The 21,235-nt window shown below is 38.8% G+C and overlaps 1 protein-coding gene across 6 annotated transcripts in view; it reads left to right on the forward strand.

Annotated features, from left to right (window-relative positions):
• The window catches only part of yeats2 (YEATS domain containing 2), a 46,428-nt gene that overhangs the window by 14,464 nt on the left and 10,729 nt on the right, over positions 1-21,235 (forward strand). For all 6 annotated transcript variants that reach the window (XM_065262049.2, XM_065262052.2, XM_065262053.2 and 3 more), the window contains exons 13-22: positions 2,167-2,261; positions 4,575-4,754; positions 4,944-5,181; positions 6,748-6,909; positions 6,987-7,105; positions 13,087-13,221; positions 17,127-17,309; positions 17,391-17,727; positions 18,148-18,282; positions 20,283-20,366. In XM_065262049.2, coding sequence (XP_065118121.1) covers positions 2,167-2,261; positions 4,575-4,754; positions 4,944-5,181; positions 6,748-6,909; positions 6,987-7,105; positions 13,087-13,221; positions 17,127-17,309; positions 17,391-17,727; positions 18,148-18,282; positions 20,283-20,366 — 1,668 coding nt within the window. The remainder of the gene's footprint in view (positions 1-2,166; positions 2,262-4,574; positions 4,755-4,943; positions 5,182-6,747; positions 6,910-6,986; positions 7,106-13,086; positions 13,222-17,126; positions 17,310-17,390; positions 17,728-18,147; positions 18,283-20,282; positions 20,367-21,235) is intronic.

A 21,235-nucleotide genomic window follows, 5' to 3' on the forward strand; every position in this document is an offset into this window, starting at 1 on the left:
AGAGCATTTATTATATGCGGTGCTCTTTCGAAAATGAACCGGATAACTGCACATGGCAGTTTAAAGCAAAGCACCGTCTTTGTAAAATGTTGTTAAATTAAGCTAACGTTAGTAACTTTGCACAGTCAAAAATAATGTATCGAGCCAGCTTACGTTATTTGTAAAATAATGTTAAATACAGATTTTCAATCTTGTTCAATCCGTCTGTTGTTTTTATCGGATAACCATCATCAGGAAGAGTTTTCTCCGCAGCACCGGCATTATTGTATCTAGTCAGAAGAACGGGCTTTCACCGAAGCAGGTAGGATAAATATGGTTTTCTTTATTCACAAATACGTCAAACTAAACTGAGAAGATATTTATATGGCGACTGAGCAGTCGGTTATGTAGATGTGTTTTTTCGTTTGCTCCGGGCTCTTGGTGTTTTGAGTCTGTTTAAATGATGATAGCCTACTTTGTCAAGTCCTCAAACTTTAAACTTCGCAAGTCCTCAAACTTCGCTTAGATTTGGGGTTAGTGTATAATATTTGGTATAATATAATGTATGTAACATCAAACAGTAATGAATTAATACTAACGACCGACTTGAAACTAAGGATTTGACTACGCTCCGCATTAAGTTTTAACGCATTTTTTTCTGAAGGATATTTTTTAAGGAGAATTAAAAAAAAAAAATATATATATATATATATATATATATATATATATATATATATTTATATATTTACAAAGTTTTCAACTTAAAATACATACATATATATACATACAGAATATAAGTTTAGCTTGCTGTGGATATTTCCTAATTATAAGCCTTCTGTGAAATTATGACAAAATGAAAAATACAAAACACGCATGTCTTAATTAACATAATTTAAATAAACGAATATTCGTTCTTTAAGAGCTTAAATATTCGAAAAATTAAATATTAAAAAAATTAGTAAATTACTGGAAAATGCCCATCCCTAATCTTGACATTGCTAGAATCTTGTCTTTTTACATGTTGTACATTTATCTTAAAATATTTAATTTTGTACAAGAAAACAGCCCATATTAATCATTTATTAGTAGCCTTTTGTAGTGTCTCGGGAGATCGTGCTCATTGTTACATTGAGGCTATACTGCACTGAAGCGGCAGATTAAGATATAAACCCAGAATTCAGGGAACGTCAAGAACAAGAAAACGGGAACAACACTCCGACCGAAACGCGGGATTTACATACACAGACCATGTTTAAATTTAGATGTGTCTGGCCCTGTTCACTTTGTCTAGTTTTAATAAGCTGCGGATTGAAGTGCTGGCTGCTCCCCGCGGTGCTGAAGACCCGCTCTCTGACGGAGTACTGGTGGCACATATGCACAGATATTTACGTGCAAAATTTGGAAAGCGCGGAGTTAGTAAAATAATGAAATTATAGCTTTTAAATAGAAAAAAATATTTATGTAAAGAGATTAAAAGGTGCTTAAAAGTGCTCTTCTTCAGTGGATTAAAGCTACTTTTTCCCCTTATGTGCAACCTATAGGAAAGAGACAGTTGGGATAGTAAAATAACAAAATTATAGATTTTAAGTACAGAATAGTATTTATGTAAAATATATATTAAAATAAAAAGTGCACAACTCTTCTTAAGTGGAAGTAATAAAGTAAAATAACGAAAAATAATTATATAATAACGAATAATAACGAAAAATTAAAATACCCCCCGCCTAACGATATCATCGTCCATCGCGATGGTTTACGTAACCATCGTCAACTGCCAATTAATGGGGACATCGCCCAACCCTAATGTAAACCCTTCGTTTTACAGAGCTGAACCATAACTTCATGTTGGAATGACACGCACGTCCTCACTAATACACGCCCCTTACAGCATTGTTTCTGCGTCTCATTCACACTGTGGGCTTTCCGCGTATCTTACGGCAATGTTACTAGGTCCTTTTTCCGGGAGCGATCCCAGAACATTTACGGGACATGTTTGCGTTCACACTGAAGCTTGTCTGCCCTTTGTGAATGAGGTTTAAAGAGCGTCACTGCTCCTTTGAACAAATTCTCTCTATCTTCGTTGCACGGTCGATCATTCAACCCTACTCGAATTAATTCAAATTACCAATTCAAGGAAATGTTTGGTAGGTCGTGTTTGTATTATCTGATGTTTTGTGTTCTTTTCAGGCAGTCCATCAGCCAAGCAGAGCAGCACAGCTCATGGGGCTCGATCACCTGCCCCTAAAGTTCACACCAGCAGCTTCCTGTCTTCTGGTGTCAAGGTAAGACCGAAAGTGTATCTTCATCTCTAAGGCCCTGTTAATACCTGGTATTAAGATGTGATCTGATTGACCAAAACACAACATTTTGTCATTTACATTTTGTCATTTAGCAGATGCTTTTATCCAAAGCGACTTACAAGTGAGGTAAACCATAGAAGCAATTATGGCAACATAAGAACAGCAATACATAAGTGCACTGGAAATAGTCTCATCAAGTCCAACACAATATACATAGCCTTTTTTTTTGGATGGTGAGCTCGTCCATTTTTGATCGTTCACATTCAAGGACTAGTAATTTTTTTTTTTTAAATCCAGATAATTTACTCACCACCATGTCATCCCAAATGTTGATGTCTTTGTTCAGTCGAGAAGAAATTATGTTTTTTGAGGAAAACATTCCAGGATTTTTCTCATTTTAATAGACCCCAAAACTTAACTCAACACTTAACTTAACCCTCCATAATATGTACTCTGACATTATATTAGTTCGCCTCAGTTTAAACCGTCATTTCTCCAGCTCGCGTTTATACGAAAGCAGACAGACTTGCCCACAGACCACCCCATCAGTTATCAGGACAGGAGTGGTCGAAAGTGGACAAAAGAAACGGTTTTAAAAACGGGTATAAATGTGAATGCGTCTCTCTCATCCACTTCTCACAATCCGATCTACCAAAACGCATCTTAATACCAGCTGTGAATGTGCTCTAAAGATGGATAGACTTAAAAAAAAAACAGGCGGATTGTAGCAGACCAATCACACCGTTACATTTTTGGAGAGGTGCGTTTCAGTGTAGCTATGGCCTACGCATAATTATAAATGGCCCTAAGCTTCAAACCGTAGGCAGGTTCTTACTTAGGAAGCATTTTTGGGGAATATTTTTGAATGTTTGATTGCCAACAAACATGCTGCCAGTAGGTAAGCAGCTCACAAGGGTTTGAACCACAGCCAGCAGTTTCCTGTTAATGGTCTTGTCTTTCATAATCTGCCTTCATTGATTATGATATACAACAGTGAGACGTTTCTCTTGCTCCAAAAAGGCAGATGAAGAGGAGAAATTAGAGTCGAAATGATGTGCCTGTTGTGTTTTAAATTAAAAAGTACAAATGTGAGCTGTTCAAAACATTGTGACACAATCAGTTTTCCATTATGCAGATTTGATTTAGTAAATCAGTTCCTCTTTTTAAGTTCAGAGACCGTTTGCTATCATATTGAATTGATGCATGGTGATTAAAAAGGTGTAATAGTATCATAGACACATTTGAAGCCATGGTTTCTAGGACTTCCAATTTTGCACAATAATGCAATTGGATCAGGAATATATTTAAAGTATGTCCTTATGCTGAACTCTTGCAAAACCCTGAAATTAGGCGATCTCTCGCTTTCTCTATCTGGGTTATTCTCGGAGGGCGTTTCAATGTTTTCTGGACACTGCGGGCTGAATTAGCACTAGTAGTTATTAATAGTTTGTGTTGGGTGGTGCAGTAAGCGGTCTGCGGCAGCTGTATGTGTGAGGAGTTTAAAATAGGACATCTATCTCTGACATGATGCGGCTGTTTTCAGGCAATCTCTGCAGAGGACCGGAGTATTCCCAATAATGCAGTGTTGGCTTACAGTAGGAATGTCCACAGATGTTTCTCCATAAAAATAATTAGGCCTGTATAACTATTTTGAATTTCATAAGAAGTAATAAAAGGACTATCATTTTCTCTGAGGATGGGTCTCTTGTGCGTGCCATCCAAAAAAGTGGATTGTGTAATTTTTCATATTAAAAAAAGTTTTAAATCAATTTTTTAATAATGAAGTTTTGATCACTGCACCAAATCATTCCCACACACTTTCTTTCTACCTTGTTTGCATTTTTTATTAGTTTTTCGAGACCCACAGCACATTTTGTATGTCTCACTTTTCTGACACACTTAGTTCAGGATCTGTCTATAATTTTTTTGTTGTGCTTTTGTTGCTCTTTAAAACAAATTGTATATGTCAAGCATACAAAAATAACTCCCACTGTTGTGTATAAATCATTGATATTGAGATGGCGAGACCCTGCCAGAGAAAAAAAATTCTATCTCTATATGACATAAAAACATTGTGGATTGAATCGCCCTCAAGTTTACAGAGTTCATCACAATGTTCAGCTTCATCTGGGTGACAGGATGCACACTTCATTTGTCTTGCCTGAGTGAATGTGCGATTCACTAAATTAAATTGAAATTGGATCACAGATCCAATAGCACTGAACATATCTTGCTGCATATTGAACCGTGTATCAAACTAATGGTATTTCTCTAATACAATCTGTCTGTCTTCAGGTGATAATCAAACAAGAACCGGGAGAGGTGCCCACCCAGCCGCCCCCACAGCAACAGGTCGTTTCCACAGCAACATCCCAGCCTCAGCAACAGTATGTGACAGTAAAGGGCGGGCACATGATTGCCATGTCACCACAGAAACAAAGTGGCACGGGAACCGGAGGAGCCACACCCAGCAAGGTTTCTTAGTTTATATTTATATAGATAGATTTGATTACTATATTCTGCCCTGTGCATTGCTTTAATAATGATAGAGTATTAGTAAAAACTGCATTTTGCACCATGTAACCAAAATTTTTACTTTTATTAACCAATAGTAGCTCAGTTGTATCAGTGAGCTGTGCACATTATCTGTGTTTGTATTTGCAGGTTTTGGGGATTCCTCTTGGCTCTGCGGTCAAACAAGTCTCCATGAGTAGCGGGCAAATCTTGGTTGCCAAGTCCAGTCCCTCTGTGCCTAAAGTGATGGGGCAAAAGCAGGTGGTGGCACAGGGCGTTGCCAAGGCAATTGTCAGTGGTGCAGGCAGCAGTGCAGGTGGTGTCGCAGGACAGCAGGTGCACGCTGTTACCAAGGCAGCGGGCGGTTCTGGAGGCAGCAAGAGTGGAGGTCAGAGCCCGTATACTTTTCATCATCGCATGAACTTAAGCAACTTATATAATTCAATAGCTACTGTATTGCACCTTTGACTTGTTCGAGAGAGCGATGTGAAGATGCTTATTAAGTTGCGTGGGGTGTACTTACAAAAGTGTGGGTTTGTTTGAAGTTGTGTTTGAGGGATGTTGTGCTGAGAGGTGAATTGCATTGGGCTAATCTAACGTGTGTGGATGTGGCTGCACTGCAGTGCTGACTAAACCAGTGAAATGAAATGCTATTACTCACTCAGACAATCATATCGCTCTGCTGCCACACGAGAAAAAAGGATTTTCTTTGATTAATTTTAAAAAATCGTGTGTGGACGGACGTGTGTGTGCTTGGAGGATGCTGTTAGTGGTGTGTGAAATTGACTAAAATGGAATGTACAACCTTTTTAGTTGTACCAAATGATCCATTTCAAACCACCATGCTGCTATTTTTTCGGTGGAATACAAAGGGAAGGTTTTTTTTTTAAGAAGAAGCCCTGCTTTTTTCATTGCGATATGTAAGCCTGCCTATGAAAACCTGTTTAAAGTCTTGTTTTTTTTATTTGACTAATCATGAAACACAGGGTTTCCACGGGTCCTTGAAATCCTTGAAAGTTTGTGAATCTGGGGGAAATAATTCAAGGCCCTGGGAAGTTTTTATAAATATACATACATAGATACAGGTCATTGAAAGTGCTTAAATGTATTTTATGCAAGAAGTTTTCTGGGAAAAATCCATATTATTCCCTGTTTAGTGTACGATAATATCATACAATTTATAGTCTTTTAAGCACATGTGCTAAACTGTTCGCTTTTAATGCTTATATCTTTTGTATGCGAATGTTGATTCATACCAAAATGCTTTTTTGCATAGTTGTGTTTGACACATGAAAACGTCTCTGGTTACGTATGTAATTGTTGTTCCCGGAGAAGGGAACGATACGCTGCGTCTCCCTTGCCATACTTCCTGCATCCCTGTAACGCCGTCTTCGGCAATATTTCAGATAGCGATATACTTCCTGGCTCCCGCGTTACCCTGTCTTTGTCGTTAAGCCTCACAATTGGTTGAATTTGATATACACATTCAGGTGCACTTACCCCTGGAAGCATCCCCAAAGTGTCACTGCAGTGACGCAGCGCAAGTTCCCTCGAAAGGGAACTGTAACAATCTCTCTTAATGGGTAACACGATGTAACCTTGCTCTCACTTGAAATGTGTCCCCACATTTAGTCCTTGAATTTGAGGGTGTTGGACCTGGAAAGTCCTTGAAAGGTCCTTGAATTTGAAGTTAACTAAGGTGGGGGAACCCTGGAAACATAATGTAAATATCTAGAGGTCCAAAGAAATGTACCTGACCTGAAATGACCCGAATTACTTGCATAAATACTTTTTTAAAGAAAGACCCAACCCCGAGAAAATTAGACCTGAGGCCGACCTTACCCAGTGGCAATTTTTTTACCCAAATGTAAAAGGCACCTTGATGCTCCTTATCTGACACATGTTGCTCTTTGGTGTAATTGTGTTTTTTGTGTTGGCTTGTCTTTATTTTTAGTTATGGCAACCCTTCAACTGCCAGCGAATAACTTGGCAAACCTGGCCAATCTGCCACCTGGCACCAAGCTCTACTTGACCACCAACAGCAAGAACCCATCGGGCAAAGGGAAACTGCTGCTGATACCACAGGGAGCCATTCTGAGAGCTTCTCACAGCTCAGGTCACACACACATACATTTGGCATTGTAACACATGAAGAGTAAGTCTTTCATCTAATCAGGTTTATTTTTTGTATAGGTCAGCAATCTCAGAGTTCTGGTTCGGGGGGTTCTCAGTCCTCCAGTGGATCTTCAGGATCTGGCAGTTTGCCATCTAATTTATCCTACACTTCATACATCCTTAAGCAGACTCCACAGGTAATTCACATGTTATACACTTTTTTTTTTTTTTCAAACCAATTTTTATTATCCAGACAGGTTTACATTAAATCATTAAAGAAAGAAACATAAAAAAAAAAGGAAACATTGCCTGCGCTTTTATCTTTTACATTAAACGTTAAACTAAGAGAAAAACAAAAAACAAAAACAAACAAAAAAAAAAAACAAAAAGGAATCACGCTAACAACAGAGTAGCTACCATTCAAAACCCCAACACCCACCCACCCAGGAGGATTACAAAATATCGACGGTCTCTACAAGAGATTATACTTAAGAACTAAGAATAACTTTAAAAAATAATAATAATATAAAATAATAAATAAATAGGCTAAGCTTGTTCACCCATTATATTATTACTTGGAATCTGGTGAGGATACAGAGTCATAAAGATTTAAAATGGGATTCCAAGTAATATAAAATTTTTCTGTTGAGCCCCTAATTGAATATTTCAGTTTTTCAAGTGAAAGGAATGACATCAGATCCTTTAACCAGGAGGTAGTAGAGGGGGGGAATGGGCACTTCCAATGTAACAAGATGCGCCGTCTAGCAATAAGGGATGCAAAAGCAATAACCTCTGCTTTCTGTCTTGTGATGGGTGGCGAATGAGACACACCAAAGATGGCAACTAGGGGACATGGGGACAACGAAATGTGCAGAGCCCTAGACATGAAGTCAAAAAAGGAAGACCAGTATAAGGCCAGTTTTGGGCAGCTAAAAAATGTATGGGTGTGATTGGCAGGAGAAAATGAGCATCTGATACAGGAGTCATCTGTTTCTGGAAACAACCTATGAAGTTTAGCTTTGGTGAAGTGAATTCGATGAATGACTTTTAGTTGAATCAGACTTAGCCGAGCACATAAAGAGGTGGAATTAACTCTTGCAAGGGCCTCTGACCATAACTCTTCTGATAACTCAATTTGTAGCTCATTTTCCCAAGTCATCTTTAGGTAGGACAGAGAGGACATATTAGATGAAAGTAACATGCTGTAGATGGAAGATATGCGGCTACCACCTGTAGAGGCTGACATTAAATTCTCAACCAGAGATTTTTCTGGTAGTTGAGGAAAACTAGAAAAATGAGTCTTAACGAAATTGCGAAGTTGAAAATACCTGAATAAGCCTGTAGTATGTAGGTTAAATTTGGACATAAGATTGGTGAATGTGGCAAAAGAGTTATCAATAAAAAGATCTGAAAAACAGGCCATCCCCTTATCTTGCCATCTCTTAAAAGTGTGATCAATAGATGATGGTAAAAACAAGTGATTATTGCAAATAGGACTTAAAACAGATAGTGATTCCAACCGACAATGTTGTCGAAATTGTTTCCAGATTTTTAATGTTGAGAGCACAATAGGATTTCTAGTATAATAGGAGGGACGCATGGATACGGGGGCAAAGACAAGAGCAGATAGAGAAGAAGAAAGACAGCTAGCAGCTTCCAGAGTACACCAGTTAACTTCCGTGGCATTACACCACTGGAAAATCTTAGAAATATTGGCGGACCAATAATAAAAAAGAAAATTTGGCAGAGCTAGACCTCCATCACGTTTATTTCGTTGCATGATAATTTTACTCACTTTAGGAATTTTGCCAGCCCAGATAAATGAGGAGATGATTTTATCTAAGCTTTTAAAAAAAGATTTAGGTAAAAAAAGAGGGAGAGACTGGAAGAGAAATAAAAGTCGTGGCAAGACATTCATTTTAATGGTCTCCACTCTCCCAACAAGAGAGAGAGGTAGGCTGTCCCACCGTTTTAAGTCTAGCTTAATTTGATCAACCAGGTTTGTAAAGTTATTCTTAAGGAGAGAATTGAAAGAGTGTGAAATGTTTACACCTAAATATCGAAACCCTGAAGGAGAAAAATGAAAAGGTAGGGCGCTTTTCTGAATTTTTTTTGCCTCATCATTTATGGGAAAACATTCACTTTTGGTAAAGTTTAATTTGTAACCTGAAAAGGAGCCAAAAGTGTCGAGCAAGTGCATAATCTCGTTGGCACAGCCAACTGGATCCTGCACATACAACAACAAGTCATCGGCATAGAGAGAAACACGATGTTCTGTGCCTGCCCTCTGGATCCCGCGTATAGATGTGGATGCTTTTAAGGCGATGGAGAGTGGCTCAATAGCTAAAGCAAAGAGCAGAGGAGACAGAGGGCAGCCTTGCCGTGTCCCACGTGAGAGGGGAAAGAACGATGAACTATCAGCATTAGTTTTAACACATGCAGAAGGAGCTGAATATAGGAGGCGAATCCATGAAATAATATTGTGTCCAAACCCAAACTTTTCTAATACAGTAAATAAATAATTCCATTCCACGCGATCGAAAGCTTTTTCAGCATCAAGAGAGATTATCATTTCAGCCGTCTTAGACAGAGATGGACTAAAAAGTATATTTAGCAATCGCCGAATATTAGATGACATCTGACGTCCCCTAATAAAGCCGGTCTGATCATCAGAGATTATATCAGGAAGACACGCGTCAATGCGCTTTGCCAGCACCTTTGCTAGAATTTTTAAGTCGGCATTCAATAAACTAATAGGTCTATAACTGCTACATAAAGTTGCATCTTTATTTTTTTTTAATAAAAGGGAAATCGATGCTTGATTTAATGAGGCTGGAAGGAAACCCCTCTCAAATGACTCCACATACATATCAAATAATAAGGGGGCTAACTGTGGTGAAAATTTCTTATAAAAGTCTAAGGGAAAGCCATCTGGACCTGGAGCTTTGTTAGACTGCATGAGACCGATGCAGGTTGTAATTTCATCTAGCCTGAGAGGTAAATCTAGCGTCTCCTCTGTTAGTGTATTAATAGTGGGTATATCTAAATTTTGTAGAAAAGATTCAGTTAAGGAGGCATCAGAAGGAGGTTGAGAAGTATAAAGACTGGAGTAAAAGGAGGAAAAGACAGAGTTAATTTCTTGAGGGTCCGAAACGAGCTTATTAGAATTATTATCATAAATCTGTGTGATATAGCGTAATGCTGCCTGATGTTTAAGCTGGGAAGCAAGAAGACGGCCTGCTCTATCACCATGTTCATAATAGGTGGCTTTAGTTCTTTTAATCAAGTATTCTGCTTTGTTTGTTGAAAGCAGATCAAATTCAGCTTGTAACTTCGATCGTTTTAACTTAAGATCAGGCTTTGGGTCGTTTGAGTACTGTCTATCCACTTCTAGGATTGAGCGGATAAGCTCTTGTTGCTGAGATTTTCTAGTCTTGGCTAAATGGGCACTAAAAGAAATGATTCGGCCACGAATAAATGCTTTAAATGTCTCCCATAAAAGAGAAGCAGACACGGTTTCTGATTTGTTCGTCTCAGTGAAAAAATCTATATTTTTGGAAAGAAATTCACAAAAGTCAGTTCTAGCAAGAAGCCCTACATCGAATTTCCACTGAGGTCGGCTCTTATTAGCAGACAGAAAGGAAATATCTAACATATGCGGGGCATGATCGGAAATAACAATGGCAGAGTAATCTGAAGAAATAACCGAAGAAAGTAGGGCTTTATCAAGAAAGAAATAATCAATCCGAGAGTAAACGTGATGCACGCTAGAGAAGAAAGAAAAAACCTTGTCAGAGGGATGAAAAAAGCGCCAGGGGTCTGTACAGCCTATTTGATTTGTCAGTGATATAAGAGACCTTGACATAGCAGAAAGAGAGGTTGATTTAGTCACAGATTTGTCAAGATTATTATCAATAACACAGTTAAGGTCTCCTCCAAAAATAAGGTGGTGAGTATCAAGATTTGGTATTTTTGAGAAAACCCTAGACATAAAAGTAGGGTTATCCCAATTTGGGGCATATACGTTTACTAACACTACAGGGGTTTGAAAAAGTGTACCGCTGACAATTACAAAGCGTCCTTCAGGGTCTGAAAGAACTTGCTCTGCTACAAACATTATTCTTTTATGTATCAGAATTGCAGTACCTCTGGATTTGCTATTAAAACTAGAATGAAATACTTGACCAACCCATTGTTTACGCAGTCTGTTGTGATCACATGTACGCAAATGTGTCTCCTGAAGAAACATAATATCAGAGGACAGTGATTTTAAATGGGAAAAGACTCTGGATCGTTTAATTTGGCCGCCCAACCCACGTACGTTCCATGTAATGATTCTAATATTATGTCCAACCCCTCCCCCCTTAGAATTAGCAGGAAGTTTGTTCATAAAGCTGTAAAGCAGGGCATAATAGTCTAAATTGGGTGAAAAATAAAAAAACCTGTGCTTTTTTAAACTCAATCAAGATAGCATGTGTTTGAGACAACAATAAGTACCAAGCAAGACAAAAGAATCCTCCATCGAACATAAACCCCGAACATACCCATAACAAACAGAACAAAAACACAAACATGTTCAGAAATAACAAAAGAAAATCCTTTCTGATGCTCGTCCACTTGGACATGGCGAGTTGCCAGAAAAACATTATCACAACCGATTGAGTAGTGGAATTGACTCCAACAAACGTAAATAATGTAACACTAATAGAAAAAATTCACTCCTAAAAATCAGTGAACACGGTGCAGTTCAGCAAATGTGCAAAACGAGTGTACATGGCGAGGCTAGAGGCAGTGAAGTGAAAGTGATGAAAGAGAGATGCCTCTCGTTATCGTCAACGCAGCTCCTTTAAAGTTACTTGGCAAAGTTTTGGTGGTAGAATTTTTCTGCAGCCTCGGGAGAGTCAAAATAATGCTCCATATTGTTGTAGGACACGCGAAGTCTGGCCGGGTAGATCATACCAAAACGAACACCACGTTTGTACAACAGGCCCTTAATGTTGTTGAATGCAGCTCTCCTATTAGCTACCGAAACGCAAAAGTCCTCGTAGAACTTGATTCGGTGTCCCCTGAAAATAATTTCTTTTGACGATTTCGCAAATTTGAGTACAGCCTCCTTCTCCACGTAGCGATGAAATCTCACTATGATCGGACGGGGATTTTGACCTTGGCGCGGTTTGGGCCTTAAGCTCCGATGGGCGCGATCGAGCTCAGGTGGGGAGGGAAGAGCGTCGCCTGCGACCTCGGTGAATAATTCGGACATAAACTGCCTGGCGTCCTTTCCCTCAATATCCTCCGGAAGACCAACCACACGAATATTCTGCCGTTTGGACCGAGAAACGAGGTCTTCCACATTAGCTCTTAAAGCGACATTCTCCTCCGTCACCAACACCAACTTCGACTGAAGAGTAGAGACCTCCTGTTCGAGATGTGTAATCCTGTCGCTATGGTCGGATAAGCTAGTTTCCATATCAGTGATTTTTGTCGCTTGAGTTACCAGGGTAGACCCGATGGAGGCGATGGATGAGTGAATTGACTCCAACGACGAATTCAACAGCGCGGTGAGTTCACCGGTCATGTTTCTCCTTAGTTTATCAAGTTCGCTCACCAATGTGTCGGTCGTTAGCGGGCTTGCGGTGTCGTCCGACATCTTGCTGCTTTCATGCCCAAGATTAAGCGCCTTGGTTTGAGGGTTGATTTTACCACCAGCTCGTGTGCCCTTACTCATCAGGAAAGTATAATGTTAACAAATGCCTACAGTGGCACAAAAACAGCTAAAACGCCCCGAATGTAGTGTTATGAAGAATAAAAAATGAAATTTAGTCAGAGCACTAACACCACGCGTCTCTCCACTACATAGCCAAACCGGAAGTCCCACATGTTATACACTTGTATACATACAGTCATTGGTATGATCTGTATTGTATATTACATTAATGCTTACAAATGAGTCTGTTTTTGTGTGAAGATCTTAAACCTATATACTCTCAATGTGTAAATACTCTTATTGGCACACATTAATTATGTCATATTCTGTTCCGCATGCTGGATATTCTCAAATTTGTCCAGTTAAATGCCAAGGCCCCCTGTAGCACACACGCATACACTACAGTCTGATACTGAATGGTGATTTAAGATATGTTGATAATGTCACTTAATGTCAAAATATCGATCTTTCCAGGGCACGTTTCTGGTTGGCCAGCCAGGGGGCTCTGGGAAACAGAGCTCAAGTGGACATGTGGCATCAAGTGCTGGCTCCAGTACCCAGCAAGCCATTCGGGTCACAGCCGGACAAAAGGCAGCCATTTTGGCTCAGGTGTGTACCATTAAGACTTAAAGGGGACATATAATGAATATCTGACTTTGTCCATGTTTAAGTGCTGTAATTGGGTTCCTAGTGCTTCTATCAACCTAGAAAATGTGAAAAAGCACAACCCACTAACTTAGTTTTGCTAAATCATTCTCTGCAAGCATGTGAAAAAATAGGTCATTGAAATTTGGCTCCTCTTGTGATGTCAGAAGGGGATAATACTGCCCCTTAAAGGTATAGTTCGGCCAAAAACGATATTAAACCCATGATTTACTCACCCCCAAGCTGTCCAAGTTGCAAATGTCCATCGTTTTTCAGACAAACACATTTTCGGATATTTTAGAAAATATTTTAGATCTTTCAGTTGATTAAATGTAACGTTACGGGGTCCAGCCATAGTCCACGACCTTCAAGTCCAAAAAAAGTGCGTCCATCCTTCACAAATTAAATCCAAACGGCTCCAGGATGATAAGCAAAGGTCTTCTGAGGGTAATCCACGCGGTGTTGTTGTAGAAATATCCATATTTAAAATTTTATTAACGTAATTAACTACCTTCCGGTAGCGCCGCCATCTTAGTCTCATCCGCATTCAGGATGAGCGCTTACGCAGCGTACAGAGGTTTCTCTGCTGCTGCTCTGTCCCCCCGCCCTCCGAATTTGTCATACGTCACTAAGAAAAGTGCGTACACTACGCTAATACTCTCTCCTGAATACAGAGGGGTCTAAGATGGCGGCGCTACCGGAAGGTAGTTAATTACGTTAATAAAATTTTAAATATGGATATTTCTACAACAACACCGCGCGGATTACCTTCAGAAGACCTTTGTTTATCATCCTGGAGCCGTTTGGATTTAATTTGTGAAGGATGGACGCACTTTTTTTGGACTTGAAGGTCGTGGACTATGGCTGGACCCCGTAACGTTACATTTAATCAACTGAAAGATCTACATGTTGTCTTTGTTTTATAGTCCAGTACAAACCCTTTAACTTAATACATTCAGTTCAGACTGCAAGTTCAAAACTTATTTTGGTATAAAAATAGCTTTTTTTATTGCCTCAGTGTATTCTATAGAATTAATATTTAACAGCACATTACTTCTGTGGTAATACTTTACGAGTTACTATCAGTAAAATATAAAAATGAAGTAATAGAAATAAAATGCCAGATAAGCTCACACACACTTGGAGGCAGTGACTCAGAAGAGTGGGATTGGTTTAGCTACTGTATAAAAGAGAAAGTGATGAGGGATTTGCCATCATTTCCTCTTTCCCTCATTGATTTCTCTCTCTCTCTCTCACAACCTCATTGATTTTTTTTCATCTCTCTCTCTCCTCTCGTTTGCTGCACTTTCATTAGTGTTACACAACACATCTGAAAAAGCACACACTGTAGAGCGCTTGCTGTATGTGTGTATGTCCTAATTTTCAGATCAGAAACTAATGAGAATGCCTGCAGCTGACATTCGAGTCGTTATTTAAACTGTAAACACACTCGTACTCCTTCTTCCTCCTCCTCCTCTTTTTTTGCTCTGTTTCTGGTTGCTTAATTATCCATTCGAATCATAGCTTCGTAATTCACAACTCACAAGTGCATCACAGAGCAATCTCTGCTAGTTAGTCTTTCAGTATAATTCACATTAACCCCATCAGAAGAGGCTAGACAAACCAAATCGCATGCTTGTGATTGTTTGGGAACTGTAAAGTGATCCATCATATCGATCGTCACCTGATATTTTTTCACTCAGTTCTCTGGAGGACGTGAGGCATTTGTGTTTGATGGAGGGTAGTTGCTGTGAGCTGGAAGGAGGATGTGACTGAGAAGGCAATGGGATTGATTTATAAAATAAAATAAATTGGCATATCGAGTATTAGAGCTGGGAAAGTTGTAATTTAAATGTCAAATGTTACACATCATTGATGTATACTGTTTAATTATATCACAAAAACAAAATATGACCTGCAGAGAACCCAGTTTGTTGGTTGGTATGTTTTTTGAAAGGCAGCTGAGGGGGGCGTAGCATCAATAAAACATCCTTCATGCTAATTTAGTTTGCTTTTCGGTGGCTCAATGCATTAAAACTAGATGCGTTGCAAAAATTATGCAAAAACAGTTGAAGGTGAACGTAATCTTGTTCAACAGAAAATAATCTGCAAAGTTACTGCAGTGGCATATAGCCAATGACATAAAAGTGTGCGTAAAAAGTGTTCCTTTACGCGACTTAAAGATTTTATTTTGTCTAAATAACATAGTTACAGTTTACATTTTACAGTTTCATGTCACAAATAAAGATGACATTTTAGTCTGTTCATTAAAAACGGCTTCTGGTCTCCTTCCCTGTGTATAGCAGTGTTGCTATGCTAATCTTGCAGACTTCTCTGTAGAGGATCTTTGTAACCGTATTTGCATTTTCTGTATCGGACCCTATCAGATCAACCGTGGATGACATTTCGTTGCGTTGGGAGCCAGCCTAGTCTTGCATGACGTTATAAACCCCAGGTGTGTGCTTTGCTTCGAGCATCGTTGTGATCAAGGGTAGTTTAACTTCTGCGCACTCACCTCATTTTTTTTTTTCTCCGGCTGTATGTGTTTTGCGCAGGCATCGCGCACACATGATCTTGCTTATTCGACAAACATTACGTTTTATCGATTAAATTCTTATCGACAATTAATTGAAGATCGATTAATTGTTAACGTCCCTAGTTTTCCATGTTAAAGGAACAGTATGTAGGATTGTGGCCAAAACTGGTATTGCAATCACAAAACGTGTGGCTGAAACTGGTGCTGCAATCACACAGCTGGTGGCCAATACACCAAACGACAACATAAACATCAGTTGAGGGCTGCAACTCCACTTTTTAAATGACAATATCCTGGCCGGACTGCTGTTGTCAGTGATATAAGTATTTGAAATGAAAAGGATTTCTTAATGTCTAGTGACATTTCAGGGCCATTTAATGATTAATTGATATAAATTTCTTACATACTGTTCCTTTAAATTCAAATCTGTGGTTATGCGTTTTTACCTTACAGTCATTCAAAATGTATTTGCAAACGACAGGCAATTAATTCACCATATATATATATATATATATATATATATATATATATATATATATATATATATATATATAAAATACTTATTCATTTTTACTTCGCTTGGTTTGAGTGTTAGTCACCATGAAAATGAAATTAAAACTTTTTTTTAGAATTTTTTACTAATATTTTTTGGAATATTGTGGTATTTTTTTTACAAAGACTCGCCTGTGAGCGTCATTCTTTTAAAAAAATCACATACCGTCATAATCTTAAACGCAAATCTCCTCCCCTCCTTGAAACATTTTCTCTTTACTTCTGGTCATGGGGTATGGCAGGTAGGCGGGGCCAGAGAAAAGGTCGCAGCAAATAGCAAGATGACCAAACTTCCAACGATCAAATACATTTTAGATAGATGAATTCAAGTCAAGCCCTACCTTTTTTTTATAAGCCTTTAAATTGGATATATGCCACAACAGGGAAATGAGACAATTGATACTACTGTTTTATTGTAACTTTAAAGGGGACATATCATAAAAGTTTGTTTTAGTGATATAATTTGGTGTGAAACTGTGAAAAATAACAACCTACTTAGTTTTGGTAAGTCATTCTCAGCATGCATGTGAAAAAATAGGTCACTGAAATTTGGCTCCCATTGTGATGTCATAAGGGGATAATTCCGCCCCTAATCTGCTCTAATCTCCAACCACGACACTGCCATTTTAGTGCAGAGATCAGGATTTGTATTTAAAAGGAGACACTCAAAAACAGCACATTTTACATACGTACTCTGGGGACACCAAAGACATATTTTATATCTTAAAGCCTTGAGAAATGTCTCCTTTAAAGCAGTTCCCTTGATATTTTTGATTGACAGGTGGTAGGTGGGTCACAGAGTTCTCAGGTGAAGCTGTCAGACGGTTCAGTTAAAATGGTATCAGCTGCCGCGGCATCCCACCTGACAAAACCTGGCACAACGACCCTGAGAATGACCGGTGGTGTCATCACTGCTGCCAGCTCCACCCCAACAACACCCAGCGCCACACCCACACCTCAACAGGTGTGTGTGAAACATTAACCTACACTAATTTAAATGCTGTAAGTCCCTTTAATGTTATACTACTCCTGTTTTTCACTACAGGCACCCGAAGGTGCTAGTGGGTCCTCCGGCCAGTCACTACCTCAGACGACGAAAGCGTCATCGCAGCATTCTGTGCTTGTAGCTGCCAATCAGGCAGCGGTGATCAATGCCGCCAAGAACGCCAGCTCAGCCGCCAACGCAGCAAAGAGTTCTGCCTCCTCCACCGGTGCCGTACCAACCGTTGCCAAGACGGTCAGCATGCCGCTTATCGGTCTGTCGAAGGGAGCAGGGTCGGGTCTAGTAGGTGGGTCCAAAAGCGCCAGCCCCTCACTGGTCACCGCAGCATCACTGCTCGGAGGAGGGACGGTTAGCGGAAAGACTGCTGCCACAATCTCAGGTAACCAGTCGGAGTTGCCATGGTGACCAGTTCTCCTATATGCCTCTTGTCTCCACTTGAATGTCGGTGTGACTTAAGAGGGATTTCATCATTTTTGGCAAACACAGTTCACAAGCAAAATGCGAAGCAATGTAGACGTTTCCAATCTGATCAGAAAATGTACAGATCCCAGCAAGTTAAACCATCATTAGTAGGGATTGTGTCGGATTGTAATGTTAATATTTAAGTGAAAGACATGGAGTTTATTTGGTGTACTGCCACTTTAAGACCTACATGTAATGCCAACGTATCCGGAATACTGTTACACATGCATTTTCTTTCTGAATTGTGTATATAGTCTCACAACACGACTACGTTCACGAGAATAATCACAAATACGATAAATAAAACGTTTATGTGGGCTTGGTTTTTATCTTATAGGTATGCTTAAGTTGCACCCAGCTCAGTCCAGCTCCCAGCAGACCGTGTTGACCATCCCAGCCAATCAGCTGAAGCAGCTCAGCGTGGGCAGTGGCTCATCAGGGATGCAGACCATCTTGATGCCTGTTGGTAAAGGTAACATCACCTTGTTTCCCACCCAGCTTGATATAGAAAAGGATCATAGTAACAGTTTAAGCAGATTCAGGATTTCGTCAGCTGGGTTGAGGCTGCCAGATTGCATTTATCAGAGATGTTCGCTTTTCCCAGCATTCGTTCCAGCGATGACAGTAATAGGTTAACCGAGCTCCGGAGACACTCTCCTGTCAGATATAGTTGTTATTGCACGTCTGTCTTTCTCACTTCCTGTCTGCTTGATTTGTATAAAATTGATTTGTGCAGCACCGTCGTCACAGGCGCTCAATTTTCGTTTGTTTTGCATGAGTACTTGAACATCAATGAGACAGGCCATTTGTCTTTAACATTGCAATCTATTGTTGTAGTAAGATGGATGAGAGAATGAAAGAAAGTACTGAAGAGATTAGAGGATTAAGAAAGGGAAGATTCAAGTATTTCCAGCATTTATAAGAGCAAAAGAGACAGAAAAACACATTTATGCTGCCTTCGAGTTATGTCAGAGTTTGTATTTGTAAAGTAGGCGCACATATCTTTATCCATAAATACTTTTTCCAACTAGACATGGGCTGGTTATCGGTTTTAAGGTATACCAAGGTTTTAAAGAGTCAAGGTTTTAAAAACACTAAAATTTTAGCTGATAATGTTTCCAAAGTATGAGCTGTGTTTACACAAAATTAAATAAATCATTAACTTTTTCCCTGGTAGTGTTTGTAAAAAAGTTGCCAGCCAGCGCCAGCATTTTTTATTATTTTCACAAAAGTTTAATGCCTTCCAGAAAATGTTCTTTAAATAAATAAATATATAAACATAAAAAATGTTTTCTACCGTTATTTGTTCTCTTTTTATCACTTCTCAAATATGTAGGTTTCAAAAATACAAAATTTTGATTTAAAATTTAGATAATTGCATTTTTGTGAAGGACTTTTGATAGAGATCAGATTCAGATGCACGAAGTTTGAACTATTTGACCTTAGCGGTTATTCAGTGTTTTATAAGTTGGGTAGAAGCACCACCTGGTGGGTATTAACAGAAATACGGATTGCCAGAAAAAGTCGTCATTGGCAGTGAAGCGTTTTCTCTTAAAGGTCCCGTTCTTTCTGTGTTTTTGAAGCTTTGATTGTGTTGACAGTGCAGAATATAACATTTGTTTATGTTTCACGTGTTAAAAAAAAAAAAATGTTCACACACACAATTGACTAATCTGTATAGCGCTGTTTTAACTGTCCTAAAAATGGGCTGATGTCTTCCTTGTTTTATGAAGTCCATCCTTCAGAAATGCGTAACGAGTTCTGATGGTGTAGTTTGTTTGGTGTGTTGTGATTCGACAGCAGCTTAGCTTAGTTTAGCCAGAGCCGTTTGAGCTTAGCTGGCGACTGACGTATTCATGTGGGCGGAGGTTTGTCAAGTTTTATTGACGTCATTCAATCTGGAAGTTAGAGAGCTGTAGTCCAAACCAGCTGTTCGCTGAAAGCTTTGAAAGGGGACTTCTGTTAAAAGGAAATATATCGCCTGGCAGTGAACTTTGAGCTTAATCATTTTACAGGTATTATTTATGCGCTAACAACAAAATGACACACTAACTAAAGTTTGAAAACTGCGATCAGGAAAAACGAGCCCTTTAATTGACGAGTTAACTCATCAATGGAGGGAAAAAGAGTTAAGTTATGTACTTGATTCGATGTTTAAATTTAAAATTTATTACAAAAATATTTTTTTAAATGATGATATAATTTAAAGGCTTTATTTTTCCTGGCATATGTGGCTTAAAAATTACATATATTGTGTCCAATTGAAAAGTTGTTTGTATATGCAGTCATTTGAAAATAACACATTTTAGTGTTGCAATGGCCTTGAATCCATGGTGTTCATATCGCCAAAATCTCATACCGGCCCATGCCTATTTCTAACCAACATTATTTGAACGTATATAAGACTTATAACTTTAAGGAGCCTGTCAGCCCGATATAACAGTAGTTACTTAAAAACTGTGTGTGTTTCAGTAGTGCCATCTGGATCTAAAGGGGCACCCAGCAGCGCAACATCAACCACACCTGCTTCTTCAGCATCCACACCTGTTGCTCATGGTGAGACACATACAGTGACAGATAATGAGATGTTTTATTTTTTAAAGATAATTTATACAAATATGACCCTGGACCACAAAACCAGTCATATGGGTCAATGAATTAAAATTATTATTTATTCATCATCATATGGTTTGTTGAAAGGACATGACCGAGATACAATTATTTGAAAATCAGAAATCTGAGGTGCAAAAAATGAAAAAATCGCCTATTAAAGTTGTACAAATGAAGTCATTAGCAAATGCATCCACTCACAAAAATAATTTTTTTATACGTTTACAGTAGGGAATGTATAAAATATCTTCAGGAAACATGATCTTTACATACAGGATTCCCACGGGTCATGAAATTTCTGGAATATTATGGAATTTGAAAATGTCTATTACAGACATTAAAAGTCAGGGAATTTTAAATTTTTTATCCAAGTCATGGAATATCAGGGATTTTTGTTTGTTGCTTTAAATGTTAGTTTCCATTTATCAAAATGAAATTCCCTTGTTTAGTTGTGACTTAAGGAATACCATTTCCGCGTTCAAGCCTCCACTGATTTCAAAACAGCTGTTTTTTGGCACAGTTTATTAATTTCATGCATTTAAGCTTCATTTTTATAAACTCACGTTGTACACTACATTACCACGCTCATGGCATCCCAGACATAGGTCATGGAAATTCAGCTTTAAAGTCAGGGAACAGTCATGGAATTTGAGTTTGAGTGGGAACCATGTACATAATATCCTAATAATAAAAGAAAAATCTTATTTTGACACTGTGCTGTCAGCTGTTGCTACAAATATACCTATGCGACTTAAGACTTAAACCCCATGGTGATAACATGATTATACAAAGTGCTAATGGTCTTTTTTGAGAAT

The sequence above is a fragment of the Paramisgurnus dabryanus genome, chromosome 6, assembly GCF_030506205.2.
Source record: "Paramisgurnus dabryanus chromosome 6, PD_genome_1.1, whole genome shotgun sequence".
Classification (NCBI taxonomy): Eukaryota; Metazoa; Chordata; class Actinopteri; order Cypriniformes; family Cobitidae; genus Paramisgurnus; species Paramisgurnus dabryanus.